Source organism: Phacochoerus africanus, chromosome 5 (assembly GCF_016906955.1).
Source record: "Phacochoerus africanus isolate WHEZ1 chromosome 5, ROS_Pafr_v1, whole genome shotgun sequence".
In the NCBI taxonomy this organism is placed as follows: domain Eukaryota; kingdom Metazoa; phylum Chordata; class Mammalia; order Artiodactyla; family Suidae; genus Phacochoerus; species Phacochoerus africanus.
In genome coordinates, this window is record NC_062548.1 from 44,314,075 (window position 1) to 44,327,205 (window position 13,131).

At 59.8% G+C, this 13,131-nt stretch overlaps 1 protein-coding gene across 1 annotated transcript; it reads right to left on the minus strand.

The window, feature by feature from the left end:
• Positions 1-6,942: 6,942 nt before the first annotated feature.
• Positions 6,943-9,373, minus strand: LOC125126773 (zymogen granule protein 16 homolog B-like). The gene is made up of 4 exons (XM_047779171.1): positions 9,289-9,373; positions 9,126-9,204; positions 8,808-8,913; positions 6,943-7,461 (listed from the first exon to the last, which is right to left on the minus strand). The coding sequence occupies exons 2-4, from the start codon at positions 9,178-9,180 to the stop codon at positions 7,122-7,124; spliced, it is 501 nt and encodes a 166-aa protein (XP_047635127.1). The 5' UTR covers positions 9,181-9,204; positions 9,289-9,373; the 3' UTR covers positions 6,943-7,121.
• Between the last annotated feature and the right edge of the window lie 3,758 nt (positions 9,374-13,131).

The following is a 13,131-nucleotide window of genomic DNA, read 5'->3' on the forward strand; positions in this document are numbered from 1 at the left end:
CAGTGCGTCCAGCTGTGGTCCTTGAGTCTGGGATTCGATAAAAGCCTTCTGGGCCTGTGGGGGCGGAGGCCTCGGGGGTAGAACCCACTGAGCAGAACGGCAAGAGGGGGCAGGAGGCGGCGCTGACACCCCAGGCCTTGGAGAGTCTGCCCGCGACAAGGGACCTGCCTGTGCAGACCCTGGGCCAATCGCATCATCTGCGACCCTTCGGGGCTCCGAGCGTGCCCATCCCCCACCACCTGCCCCAAGTCCATCCACGTGGGATCCTCTGGGTGTGCAAAGGGCCTCAGGGAGGCCGCTCATTCATTCCTTCACTCAGAATATGATTATCAAGTCCTGGCCCGCGTGAGGCTCCCTGGTCACCAGAGGAATTAGGAAGAGCCCAGCTGCCGAGCGGGGGGCACCCTGTAGGGGGACAGATACAGAAGCAGATGGAGGCAGTAGGTGGTGGCATCTGCACTGATAAGAACAGGTGTCGCACCCTGTGCACAGACACCTGCCTGGAAGCGGGGGTGAGGGTGGGCTGTGCTTCAGGGAAGGCTTCCTGGAGGAGGCAACATCTGAGCTAGGTCCCAGAGGCTGAGTGAGAACTGGCCCGGAACTGGGAGCCGGGGGAGGGGCACCTTCCAGGCCAAAGGACCCAATGTGGGCAAAGACCAGATCCAGGAGGAGGCGAGGGCAGCACGTGTCGAAGGCTGGTCATGGGTCACAGCCCAACGGAAGACGCAAGCAGACCCCAGGCCTCGCACAGCCTGTGTCTCCCATCCCAACCCTGAAACCTACGTAACGGCTTCCAAGCTCTGAGTCCCACGTCCTCCCGTCGTGGCCCACAGGGACCCACTGCCGGGTGACAGAGAACATGCACGCACCCACTCGACGGCAACTGCCAAACACGCAGCAATGCTGCCAAGTGCCAGGCCCTGTGCCACCTCCACTCCCTCCACAGCAACCCGAGCGGACGGGACTCTGTCCACCCCGTCTGCAAAAGGAGGCCGGGGAGGCCCACGGAGCACGTGGCTCGGCTGGTGGTCACACAGCTCTGAGTGGCAGAGGAGGGATTCAGGCCAGGGGGGTCTGGCTGCCCGTCAGGGCTCAGACCCCCGGACCGAGCAAAGGTTTCCCAACCCGTCCCCATCTCTCTGCTGATACACAGGCCGACACATTCCTCATCTATACTTTTTTTTTTTTTGTCTTTTTAGGGCCGCACCCACAGCATATGCAGGTTCCCAGGCTAGGGGTCGAATCAGAGCTGTAGCGGCCCGCCTATGCCACAGCCACAGCCATGCCAGATCTGAACTGCATCTGTGATGTACACCACGCTCACAGCAACACGGATCCTTAACCCACTGAGTGAGGCCAGGGATCGAACCTGCGTCCTCATGGATGCTAGTTGGATTGGTTTCCACTGCGCCACAACGGGAACTCCCTTTCCATTTTAAATGCCGGCTGAGACACACTAAGTGGTTCTTAACCTGGAGTCTCAGGAAAGTTCAGGAACCCACGAACCCAGATGGAAAATCATTTTTCCCCTGTTTATGTTTCCTTTGGGGCCAAGTGCAGTCCGACAGCCCCAGAAGAGCACCCGTGGCCTCAGTGCGTCAGTGACCGTCAGCCCAGGGAGCTTGAAATTCACACTCGGCGGGGCTTCAAGATTATGAGTGTTTATCGATGCGCTTTTTCCTACAGCAATGACAGTGGCACAGGAATTCATAAGACACCCATTAGACGTGTGTGGCTGGTACACCTGCAGCAGCTCTGCAGGACCACCTTCCTTCCTGCCTCAGGCAAAGGCAGAAGGAAGGAGCCAGAAAATAAAAGGAAAGGCACCAAGGAGGCTTCCTAGCCTCAGGCGTGGCGGAGGGGACCTGCAGCTCTCTGTCTGTGCTGCTGCCTGGGGAGCTCCTGCCGAGCGCTCAGCAGGCTGGCAGCTCCTCCACAGCACTGCTCCCCTGGGAGGCTCCCCGCCAGTCCCAGGGGGTGACTGGGTGGCCGACTGTCCTCCTGTTTGGTGTCCTTGGGGAGCGAGTTGGATTGAGCTGAGCTCTGCATGTGCCCATTGGCTGGGGATGTTTGCCAGAAGCAGGGACAGGGGAGGGGCCTGAGCGCTGGCTGGGAGGACAAGGGGCACCCAGAGCCCAGCGGGTGTCTCCGTGGGTGGGGGCAACGAGGTGTGGGGATGACTCTCGGGCTCAGGGCTTGCCCCTGGGATCCTCTCTGCCCTTGGCCACCATCTCCCTGGGTGACCTGGGCCACGGTGTCGAGCGAGCCTCCCTCAGCCACAGCGGGAATAAAGCAGTGCCGCGATGGCACCGCCGTGAGGCCCCTTCTTCGCCAGGAGGCCCGGCCTGAGGGATGCTTCATCCGCCGCCTCATTCGGAGCCGCGGCCGGGCTGGCGGGATGCGCGCGGTAGGCAGGGGTCGAGGCGGAGCCCAGGCCCCTCCAGCCACAGGAGCGCAGGGCGGGGCCTCGTCCCCACTGTCGCCGCTGCCCGCCTTCTGCTCTGGGCAGTTGCTCCTGTGTCTCCGAGCCCTTGGCGCCGTCGAGGTCAGGCCCTGCCCGATTCCTTCCTGCCCGCGGAGCCAGGGCTCCGAGCCTCTCAAGGGTCTCAGAGCAAACCCAGGCCTGCGCTGGCGGGGGGCGTCCCGGGCGGGCGCCCGGGGTCCCCCTCCCTCCCAGCCCCCAGCTGCGGCGTGGGGCGCCCCCGGGCCCGCGGGGCCGAGGCCCAGTAGCCGCGCGCAGGGGCCCCGCGGACGTGCCCGCAGCTCGCCAGGTGGCCGGTCGCCCCCGTGCCCGCGGCCGGCACCTGCGCCGCAGCCCCAGCAGGGGGCGCCAGGGCCCCAGCGCGCGTCGCGCGGACCCGAGGTTCGGCGCCCGCCCTCCCGCCTCCCCGCAGCCCCTGCTGTCCCGCCGGCCGCGGGGATCCGAGGGCGGGGCGGCCGGTCTCAGGAGGCCCAGCGCGGGCCTGAGCCGCTTCCAGTCCCGCCGCCAGGCGGGCTCGCTTCCCCGGGGGGACCAGAGGCCAGGGGACTCCAGGTGCGGAGCCGCGGCCAGGCCAGCGCGACCCCGAAGGCGCGTGGTGAATAGTTTCCGCCCACGCGTGAGCCCGCCTGGTTCCTGTCACCCCAGGGAGGGGTTCCGGGACCCCCAAACTCCCTGGCCCGGGGCTGGCCCCGCGTCCGTGCCCTGAGCCAGCCCTGCGTCCTGATGACCCCCAGGTTCTGAGAACAGGTGCGGCGTCTCCACCACCCAAGACTCTAGGGGGCCCAGGGGACGCCTGCGTGTCGGCGGTGGGAACCGTGGAGGAATTCCCCACCCAGAGGGGTGGCCTAGAGCCACAGAGGGCACTGGGCCACGCGTTCTCAGAGCAGCCCCTGACCTGGAGCCGCCCATGTGCCCGCCTCCCCCTGCCCCGCTTCCTGCCCTTCTCTGACCCCCTCCTCCATCCCACCTGACCCCAGTCTAGGGGGGGACAGCCATGGGGCTCAGGGCTGTGGCTCTTCAGAGCAGCACTGTCCCATGCTGCCCGGCACTGTTGCCGCACCAGGAGACCCTGGGGGTCCCTCCGCAGCTGCCAGCTCCGGGAGGGATGGGTGTCTGTGGACGGGGTGCAGTCCCCTCAGGACTGAACACAGCTGTCCCTGTGAGCAAACCTGGGGCAAGGCAGTGATCATACTACAAAACGGGCCTCGGGGCATCAAGGAACCACAGCCAAGGTGGGATGGGATCTCCCCTGATGCTCCACTGGCTTCTCAAGCAGGAAGCGAGGAGGTCCTGCAGAGCAGCTACAGATGCACCGTCAACTCATGTCTGACAAGCGTCCTATGAACACCTGGGCCTTTATTATTTTATTTTATTTTTATTATAGTTGATTTACAATGTTCCGTCAATTTCTGCGGTAAAGTGATATATATATGTATATATATATATATATATATATATATAATTTTTCTCACATTATCCTCCATCATGTTCCATCACAAGTGACTAGATATAGTTCCCTGTACTATACAGCAGGATCTCATCGCTGATCCACTCCAAAGGCAATAGTTTGCATCTACGAACCCCAAATTCCCAGTCCATCCCACTCCCTCCCCCTCCCCCTTGGCAACCACAAGTCTGTTCTCCAAGTCCATGAGTTCGTTTCTTTTCTGTAGATAGCTTCATTTGTGCATGTATTAGATTCCAGATATAAGTGATAGCATATGGTATTTGTCTTTCTCTTTCTGACTTGCTTCATTTAGTATAAGAATCTCTAGTCGCAGCCTTGTTGCAAATGGCATTGTTTTGTTCTTTTTAATGGCTGAGTAGTATTCCATTGTGTGTATGAACCACATCTTCTTAATCCATTCATCTGTCAAGGGACATTTTAGGTTGTTTCCATGTCTCGGCTATTGTGAATAGTGCTGCAATAAACATAGGGGTGCATGTATCTTTTTCAATGAAAGTTTTGTCCAGATATATGCCAAGGAGTGGGATTGTTGGGTCATATGGTAGTTCTATGCTTAGTTTTCTGAGGAACCTCCATATGGTTTTCCATAGTGGTTGCACCAATTTACATTCCCACCAACAATGTAGGGGGGTACCTATTTCTCCACACCCTCTCCAGCATTTTTATTTGTTGACTTGTTAATGGTAGCCATTCTGACTGGTGTGAGGTGGTACCTCATTGTAGGGGGTTTTTTTAGCTTTTTTTTTTTTTTTAAGGCTGCACTCATGCCGTATGGAAGTTTCCAGGATAGGGGTCGAATCAGAGCTGAAGCTGTCGACATACACCACAGCTCACGGCAACACCAGATCCTTAACCCACTGAGCAAGGCCAAGGATCAAACCTGTGTCCTCATGGATCCTAGTGGGATTCATTACCCCTGAGCCACAATGGGCACTCCCGCTCATTGTAGTTTTGATTTGCATTTCTCTTAGTGATGTTGAGTATTTTTTCATGTGCCTATCAGCCATTTTATGTCTTCTTTGGAGACATGTCTGTTCAGGTCTTCTGCCCATTTTTCAATTGGGTTGTTAGTTTTTCTGCTGTTGAGTTGTATGAGTTTGTATATTTTAGAGATCAAGCCCTTGTCGGTTGCATTGTTTGAAACTCTTTTCTCCCATTCTGTAGGCTGTGGGTTTTTTGTTTTGTTTTGTTTTGTTTTTTTATGATTTCCTTTGCTGTGCAAAAGCTTGTAAGTTTGATTAGTTCCCATTGGTTTATTTTTGTTTTTATTTGGTTGCCTTGGGAGACGTGCCTTTTTCATTTACGCATGAAAAGGCGAATCTGCACAGCCCCGTTTTGAGTAGTGCTGAGTGGGAATGGCAAGCTCTCAGGGACAGCTGAAATTGGCATGAGGTCACGGGGACTATTAAAGTGCTGTCAGGGTGTCCTTCCCGCCCAAGGAAATGAGAATTTTCCTGTGGAAGACAAGAAAATGGATTTGATCTGGGTTCGTGGGTTCCTGAACTTTCCTGAGACTCCAGGTTAAGAACCACTTAGTGTGTCTCAGCCGGCATTTAAAATGGAAAGGGAGTTCCCGTTGTGGCGCAGTGGAAACCAATCCAACTAGCATCCATGAGGACGCAGGTTCGATCCCTGGCCTCACTCAGTGGGTTAAGGATCCGTGTTGCTGTGAGCGTGGTGTACATCACAGATGCAGTTCAGATCTGGCATGGCTGTGGCTGTGGCATAGGCGGGCCGCTACAGCTCTGATTCGACCCCTAGCCTGGGAACCTGCATATGCTGTGGGTGCGGCCCTAAAAAGACAAAAAAAAAAAAAGTATAGATGAGGAATGTGTCGGCCTGTGTATCAGCAGAGAGATGGGGACGGGTTGGGAAACCTTTGCTCGGTCCGGGGGTCTGAGCCCTGACGGGCAGCCAGACCCCCCTGGCCTGAATCCCTCCTCTGCCACTCAGAGCTGTGTGACCACCAGCCGAGCCACGTGCTCCGTGGGCCTCCCCGGCCTCCTTTTGCAGACGGGGTGGACAGAGTCCCGTCCGCTCGGGTTGCTGTGGAGGGAGTGGAGGTGGCACAGGGCCTGGCACTTGGCAGCATTGCTGCGTGTTTGGCAGTTGCCGTCGAGTGGGTGCGTGCATGTTCTCTGTCACCCGGCAGTGGGTCCCTGTGGGCCACGACGGGAGGACGTGGGACTCAGAGCTTGGAAGCCGTTACGTAGGTTTCAGGGTTGGGATGGGAGACACAGGCTGTGCGAGGCCTGGGGTCTGCTTGCGTCTTCCGTTGGGCTGTGACCCATGACCAGCCTTCGACACGTGCTGCCCTCGCCTCCTCCTGGATCTGGTCTTTGCCCACATTGGGTCCTTTGGCCTGGAAGGTGCCCCTCCCCCGGCTCCCAGTTCCGGGCCAGTTCTCACTCAGCCTCTGGGACCTAGCTCAGATGTTGCCTCCTCCAGGAAGCCTTCCCTGAAGCACAGCCCACCCTCACCCCCGCTTCCAGGCAGGTGTCTGTGCACAGGGTGCGACACCTGTTCTTATCAGTGCAGATGCCACCACCTACTGCCTCCATCTGCTTCTGTATCTGTCCCCCTACAGGGTGCCCCCCGCTCGGCAGCTGGGCTCTTCCTAATTCCTCTGGTGACCAGGGAGCCTCACGCGGGCCAGGACTTGATAATCATATTCTGAGTGAAGGAATGAATGAGCGGCCTCCCTGAGGCCCTTTGCACACCCAGAGGATCCCACGTGGATGGACTTGGGGCAGGTGGTGGGGGATGGGCACGCTCGGAGCCCCGAAGGGTCGCAGATGATGCGATTGGCCCAGGGTCTGCACAGGCAGGTCCCTTGTCGCGGGCAGACTCTCCAAGGCCTGGGGTGTCAGCGCCGCCTCCTGCCCCCTCTTGCCGTTCTGCTCAGTGGGTTCTACCCCCGAGGCCTCCGCCCCCACAGGCCCAGAAGGCTTTTATCGAATCCCAGACTCAAGGACCACAGCTGGACGCACTGTTCCTGCAGAAGCTTGATTTATTGGTGGGTCCTATTGATCACCAATTTGATCTGAATCACCTATTTACTGGTGTCTCAGAGTTGTAACTCGGGTACCCTGTGCCATGTGCCTGACGTCAGCCAGACGGCCTTGGCAGGGTAACTGATACCCCAGCGCTGGCGACCCAGGGGTCCCCTCTTCAGAATGGGTCGTCACTGGGTGGCACAGAGGCTAAGCCCTCTCGAGGATAACCCCAGGTAAAGCCAATGCCCGTGATGCCATAGAGCCAGAACTGCCCGTACACGCCCTCGAGCACCTGCCCGGTCAGGTTCGGGGCAGCGAAGAAGCCCTTGCCAGTTTCCAGTCCGAATGAGGCCGAGCGCCCTTGGTTGGTGATCAGAGTCACGTGCTGAAGGAAGGTCTTGTACCTTCCATAGATGCTTATGATGTGCTCGCCAGGATGCAGGATGAGTTCGTGCGCTTTCCCACCTGGAATTCCGTATTTTTCACTCCAGGAGGATCCATACATCACCTGGATACTGGGGGGAAGGGCGAGCTTTGAAGCCCAGATCCAGGGTGACTCCCAACCCCCAGCAAGGGGGACAGCCCTGTCACGGCAGCGTACGTCCCCGGGAAGGTGCCACTGGGGTCCTGAGACAGGCACGCGGGTCCCCACCCCCTGCCGCGCCCTCCCCCCTCTGTGGTTTGGGCTTGTTTCCCAGCCTCTCCCGGCCTCCGTGTGCTCATCTGCAAAGTGGGAGTGACTGGGGCGCAGGTGCTGAGCTCTGCCCTCAGGATAGCTCCTCAAGGGTCCTGGTCACCTTGACCCTGAGGAAGTGCCAGCTGCTGTCATTGCCCAGAGCAGGGGGCTGAGCCTGGGTCCAGCCTGGGCTTTTGGAGCCAAGTCACTCCGACATGCCAGGTGGCAGGCCTGAGGAGCAGGAGGCTCCCAGGCTCACCTGGGGGAGCTCCACTCACCCCACCCACCTGGGCTTACCTGTGGCCCCTCCCCCGCCTAGGTGCCCGTCCCAGAGCCTCCCCTGCTCACTGGGCCCCGCCCACACTCTGTCCCCTTGGCACCTGCTGCTCTGGCCGGTTCCCTTCCCAGATCCCCAGAACCCCATCAATGCAGAGCAAAGATCCACCCTAGGCCTTGAGGAAAGCGCGCACCCCAACCTGAGGGGAGACACCCTGGCCTTGCCGCCTCTCCACATCTCGTTCCATCAGCCAGTGGTCCACTCGCACCCTCACTTCCTTTTCTCTTTGTCCTTCACCTGCTCAGACTTTCCCCCAGCTTTCCCCATGGGGCATTCTTGCACTGAGAGACCATTTGGGGCTGAGTTGAGTGTGGGTTGAAAAGAGGAAGTTGGGGAGTTCCCGTCGTGGCGCAGTGGTTAACGAATCCGACTAGGAACCATGAGGTTGAGACCTGGCTCGGTTCCCGCGTTGCTGTGGCTCTGGTGTAGGCCAGTGGCTACAGCTCCGATTCAACCCCTAGCCTGGGAACCTCCATATGCCGCGGGAGCGGCCCAAGAAATAGCAACAACAACAACAACAAAAAAAGACAAAAAGACAAAAAAAAAAAGGGAAGTTGGGAGAAGCCTCAGCTGCCCCTCGCTTTGGATCCCCCGGAAGTCAGGAGCCCAGCTTGCAGGTGGAGGGAGAAAAAGTGTGGCTGCAGCAGGGAGAGGAAGCGGCGGAGGCAAAGGGACAGAGGGAAGGTGACGGCTGGTGCTTCCAGGACCTGAGGACCCCTTGGCGTCACAGAGTCCTCAGGTCCCAGTGGGGATGTTGGGAGCAGAGGCCCTAAGCCCCCTCCCCAGACCCCCAAGACCTTGGAGGGAGTTGGGACCAGGGAGGGGCTTGCAGCCCTGACCCTACTCACCTCTTGATTAGGCCCACAGGCCCTACAAAAACCCGAATCCCAGTGATTCCCGTCTCATTGTCTTTACTAGTGATGAAATAGGAGCCTTTTCCGTTTCCGAACATCTCTAGACAAAGAACCAGGTGGGTTGGGGGGGGAGGCCACAGTGACATGTGGGCTGTGTCTGCCCAGAAGGGACACAGCCCCTGCAGGTGGATGGGACAGTCCTGAGTCTAGAGTTTGTCTGTGACAAAGGCTGGGCCCAGCCCCCAGGTCCTGGCTGGGGGAGGCGAGGGGCCCAGGGGAAGGGCAGGAGGGGGCAGACCCCGCCAGACTTACGCCCCGCCCAGCAGGGGCTGCTCCACAGGAGGGCGAGGGTCAGCCACAGCAGCATGGCTTCTGGCTGGAGATCAGGACCCTGGAGAGAAGACAGGCCACCTGAGCTCAGAGAGGACCCCCGCCAACCACCCTGGCCCCAACCATGGCAGGGGCCCCGGCTTACCTGGGCTGGGGAGTCTCGTGGTGCAGTCCTGGTGCTGGGGACACTTGCTGTGCCCGAGCGCCCTCCACCCGGCCCTTTATACCCTCCCGGGCCCCATGGACCCCCCTCCAGAAGGAAGGAGCCAAGGGTCTGCCAGGGGACAGTAAGGAGCTGGGCGGTGGGGGCTCTCGCTAGGGGATCCCCAGAGCCACGCAGGGGGAGGCTCCCGGATGAGCCGTGTTTATTGTCTTGGCCACGTGGGCTACACAAACAAGATGGAACAGTGGCAACTTTTCACTGTCACCTCTGTGTCTCTCTCCTGGGCACCTGGACTAGACTTTGACTCTGGAGGTGGGGCAGGTGCTGAGAGCCCTTCCTGGGGACAAACAGGTTTCCTCCCCAGGAGCCTCTCAGGGCCTGGTGTCCAGGAGGGGGCCCTGTCTAGGTGGCACCTCCATGACTTCCATCAGGCACCTCGGCCAGGGGTCAGCACACTCTGCCCGGAAGGACAAATCTCGCCCCCTCTTGTTTTTGAACAGCCTGTGAGCTAAAACAACTTTTCACATGTCTTATGCCCACTTTTACTGTGTATGGACGTTCCCCAGGCCAGGGACTGAATCTGACCCACAACTTCTATCAGGCACCTTGGTCAGGGGTCAGCTCACGATGCCACAATGGCTAAGCCGTACCCTCTCACTGCTGGTTTCCACAAGAAATTGAGCTCAGAATACTTTTTACATTTGCAAACAGAAAAAATTCCCCCCCCCAAAAAAAATGTGACCAGTGAAAACCCCTGAAATCCCGCCGTCTTTGCCCATGACTGTGCGCTGGATGTTGTCGGGGGCTGTGTTCCCAGAGCAGAGGCACTGGGGAGCAACCGTGTCAGAGGCTTTAGGACCCAGACAACCTAACAAGTATGGCCCTTCACCCTCAAACCCAGCAGCCCTGGGGGATCGCTGGCCCCTTCCCTGGGACCCAGGCGGCCCTGTCCATGGTGCTGACCCCAGGGGCGGGGGCTTCCTTTAACAGCCAGCCTGCAGTGGGGAGAAGCAGCTGAGTGCCCCTTCTCCTGTCCCTGCGCTGCTCTCCCGGGACCGGCTCCTTGGGGCTCAGGCCCCACGGGCTCACGTTGCCAAGGGAGGACCCCTCCTGTCCCCCAAAGCTCTTCCCCCCGCCCCCAGAGGCATTCAGCCCCTTAAATGCGGCAGAGCCTGGATGAGAAGTGCAGGCTGCTGAGGGACAGAGGTCCCCTCCCGAGGCCCTGGAACCTCCTGGAGGAGGAGGTGGAAGAGGCCTGGGGCCTGGGCAGGCACTGCTCCTGGAGGAAGGGCCCGAGGCAGCACAAGGTCAGCTTGTGTTCTGTCCCTGCCTGGCCTTTCCCGCTAATGCTGCCAGTCCGGGCGCCTTCCTTCCCCCGCAGGCTGCCAGGCTTTGGTGCCCAGTGGAGGGTCGGTGTGGGCAGGGAGTCCTGGAAGCGCCACCTGCGGTGGGTGTTGGAGGAAGTGACAGTTGCCAGCCTTGAAGAGGACACAGCAGTGCTAGCCTGAGGGTACACAAAAGAGACATTTTCATAGAGCACACAAGCGTGCTTATAAGCGGTGCACACGCGCACCCGTGAGCTTAAAAGGCACGTGTGCACCACAGGCTTTGCAGGCAGAATCACCTTCCGATACATGCATGTGCACAGCTGTCTCTGACCGCTGGAGCTTGCACACATGGCTCCCACACAAGCACAGCTGCACATGGACGCGGGAGCTCTCTTCCCACCTTGCTGACGGCTCGCTTTTCACCGTGACTTCGTGTGGCGGAGAAAGCCAGCTCTCTGGCGTTGCTCACAAGGTCCCTGATCCCAGGGTGAAGGCCCCACCCTCGGGACCTCATCTCACCCTGAAGACTTCCCAAAGGCCCTGCACCTGGTTTGGAGGGCTGCACCAAACAAACGTGGAGTGATACCACGTGCAGGCCACCCAACAGCGTCCCTGGGCCAACGGATGGGTATATCAGAGGCTTGAGCAACTTCAAGCCGATATTTCTGGACAAGGAATCTGTAGCAGGATGTGAGTCTTTGGTCATGGGGCCAGTGATGCTGGCGTGTCTATTGGTGCCGGAAGTGGTTGTTGGGGATCTTTGCCAGGACCCATCCGTTCCTCCTGTATCAACAGCGTGAGCAGCTGGACTCTGTCCACAAGCGGCAAATTTTTTCTTCCTGCTAATTCTCCTGAATTAGCTGCCTGTCCTCTTCTCCTGTACTGCAGGAAAGCTAGAGAAGGCCTTGAAAATTCATTTAGTTTATATGCTTCATGTATGAGTTTTCAAATTAATGAGTCCTTTCCAGGGTCGACCCTGCAAATAATAGATGAAATTGTTTTGTGGGCTCACCGTGAGCTCAGGAAGAAGGGAGGCCAGAGGGGACGCGTCCCCAGCCCCGGCTGTGACAGGGAGGAGAGGGAGCAGGGACTCCGGGCTCCCTGACACAGGGGGTGACACGCCGCCTGCAGGAGGTCGTGGCTTCCTCGGCTCCGTCTGGGGAGGCCTGACGCACTCTACTGACCTCCGGCCCCCGGCAGGGGCAGCCTCAGATGGGCCAGGCGGTCCCCGCCTCTAAGCCATCTCCCTGGAAGGGGCAGGATGGGAGCCCGAGGGGACTGTGGGTGAGGGGTGGGCAGGGTCCTGCCCAGCGACGGCTCCAGGCCACTGTCGTGGCTCAGGGACCCGCAAGCCGCCCCCTAGCCTCCCCCCCAGGACGCTGACCCCAGAGCCGCGTCTGCAGGTGGAGGGGCCGTGGCGCTGGGAGGAGGGGACACAGCCCACCACGGGTCCCTCCCAGGAGAGGCCACTGAGGGGAAACCCAGGCTGTGGAGAGAAAAGTGTCCGGGCAGCACGGTGGTCGCGCGGGTCAGCTGAGGATGCCCGGGGGGCACTCGGGCGGATTCCTCCCCCACCCCGCCCCTGCCCCCAGCGGGGCGGTGCTGCCTCCTCAGCTGCGTGGGGCGGGGGGCCCGGGCTCCGGCTCGGCCCTAGCACCTGTGCCTTGTTGGCGCGCAGGCCTCCCTGGAGATTGAGAGCAGCTGCGCTGTAGGAACGGGCGGCGTCTGCAGCCACAGCGAAGGGGCGTCAGGCTCTCCCCGCGGCGCAGACGCCCAGCCCAGCCCCGCTCGGGACGGACCCGACCCCGTCGGAGTGAGTAGGCCGCGGGCCGGGCGACTGGGCCCGGGAGGTACATTCGGTTGTTGTCACCGTTGCTGCTGCTGCTGCTCTGATTAATCCTTGTGGGTGACGTCGCCATTGCTGCCGGGCTGGTGTGGGTGTTGCTGCTGCTGAGGTTGTTGTGGGGGTTGATTCTGGGTTGTCGTGGGTATTGCTATTGCTGGGTTGTTGTGGGTATTGTTACTGCCAGGTTGTTGTGGGTGTTGCTGCTGCTGGGTTGTTATGGGTGTTGCCGCTGGGCTGTGGTGGGTATTGTTGCTGCTGGGTTGTTGTGGGTGTTGTTTCTGGGTTGTTGTGGGTATTGCTGCTGGGTTGTTTTACTTGCTGCGGGGTTGCTGTGGGTATTGCTGCTGCTGGGTTGTTGTGGGTGTTGCTGCTGCTGGGCTGTTGTGGGGGTCACAGCTGCCGTGGCAGCCCAGCAAGGACAGCCCTCAGACCGGCTCTGTGGCGGGTTCGGCAGTGAGCCCGGTGTCCAGGGACGGCAGCCAGCACTGCCGTGTCCCTGCTGGTTCTAGAGAGTCTCCTGGAGAGGTGAGGCCAGCCGGGGCCCCAGGGGACAGCCACACTGGTGGCAGACACAGTGGGGAACACTCAGCAGCCCCTCCTGGTGTCGGGATCCAGCTCTGCTGTGTGCCGGCAGGTGGGCTGGGCCCCCCT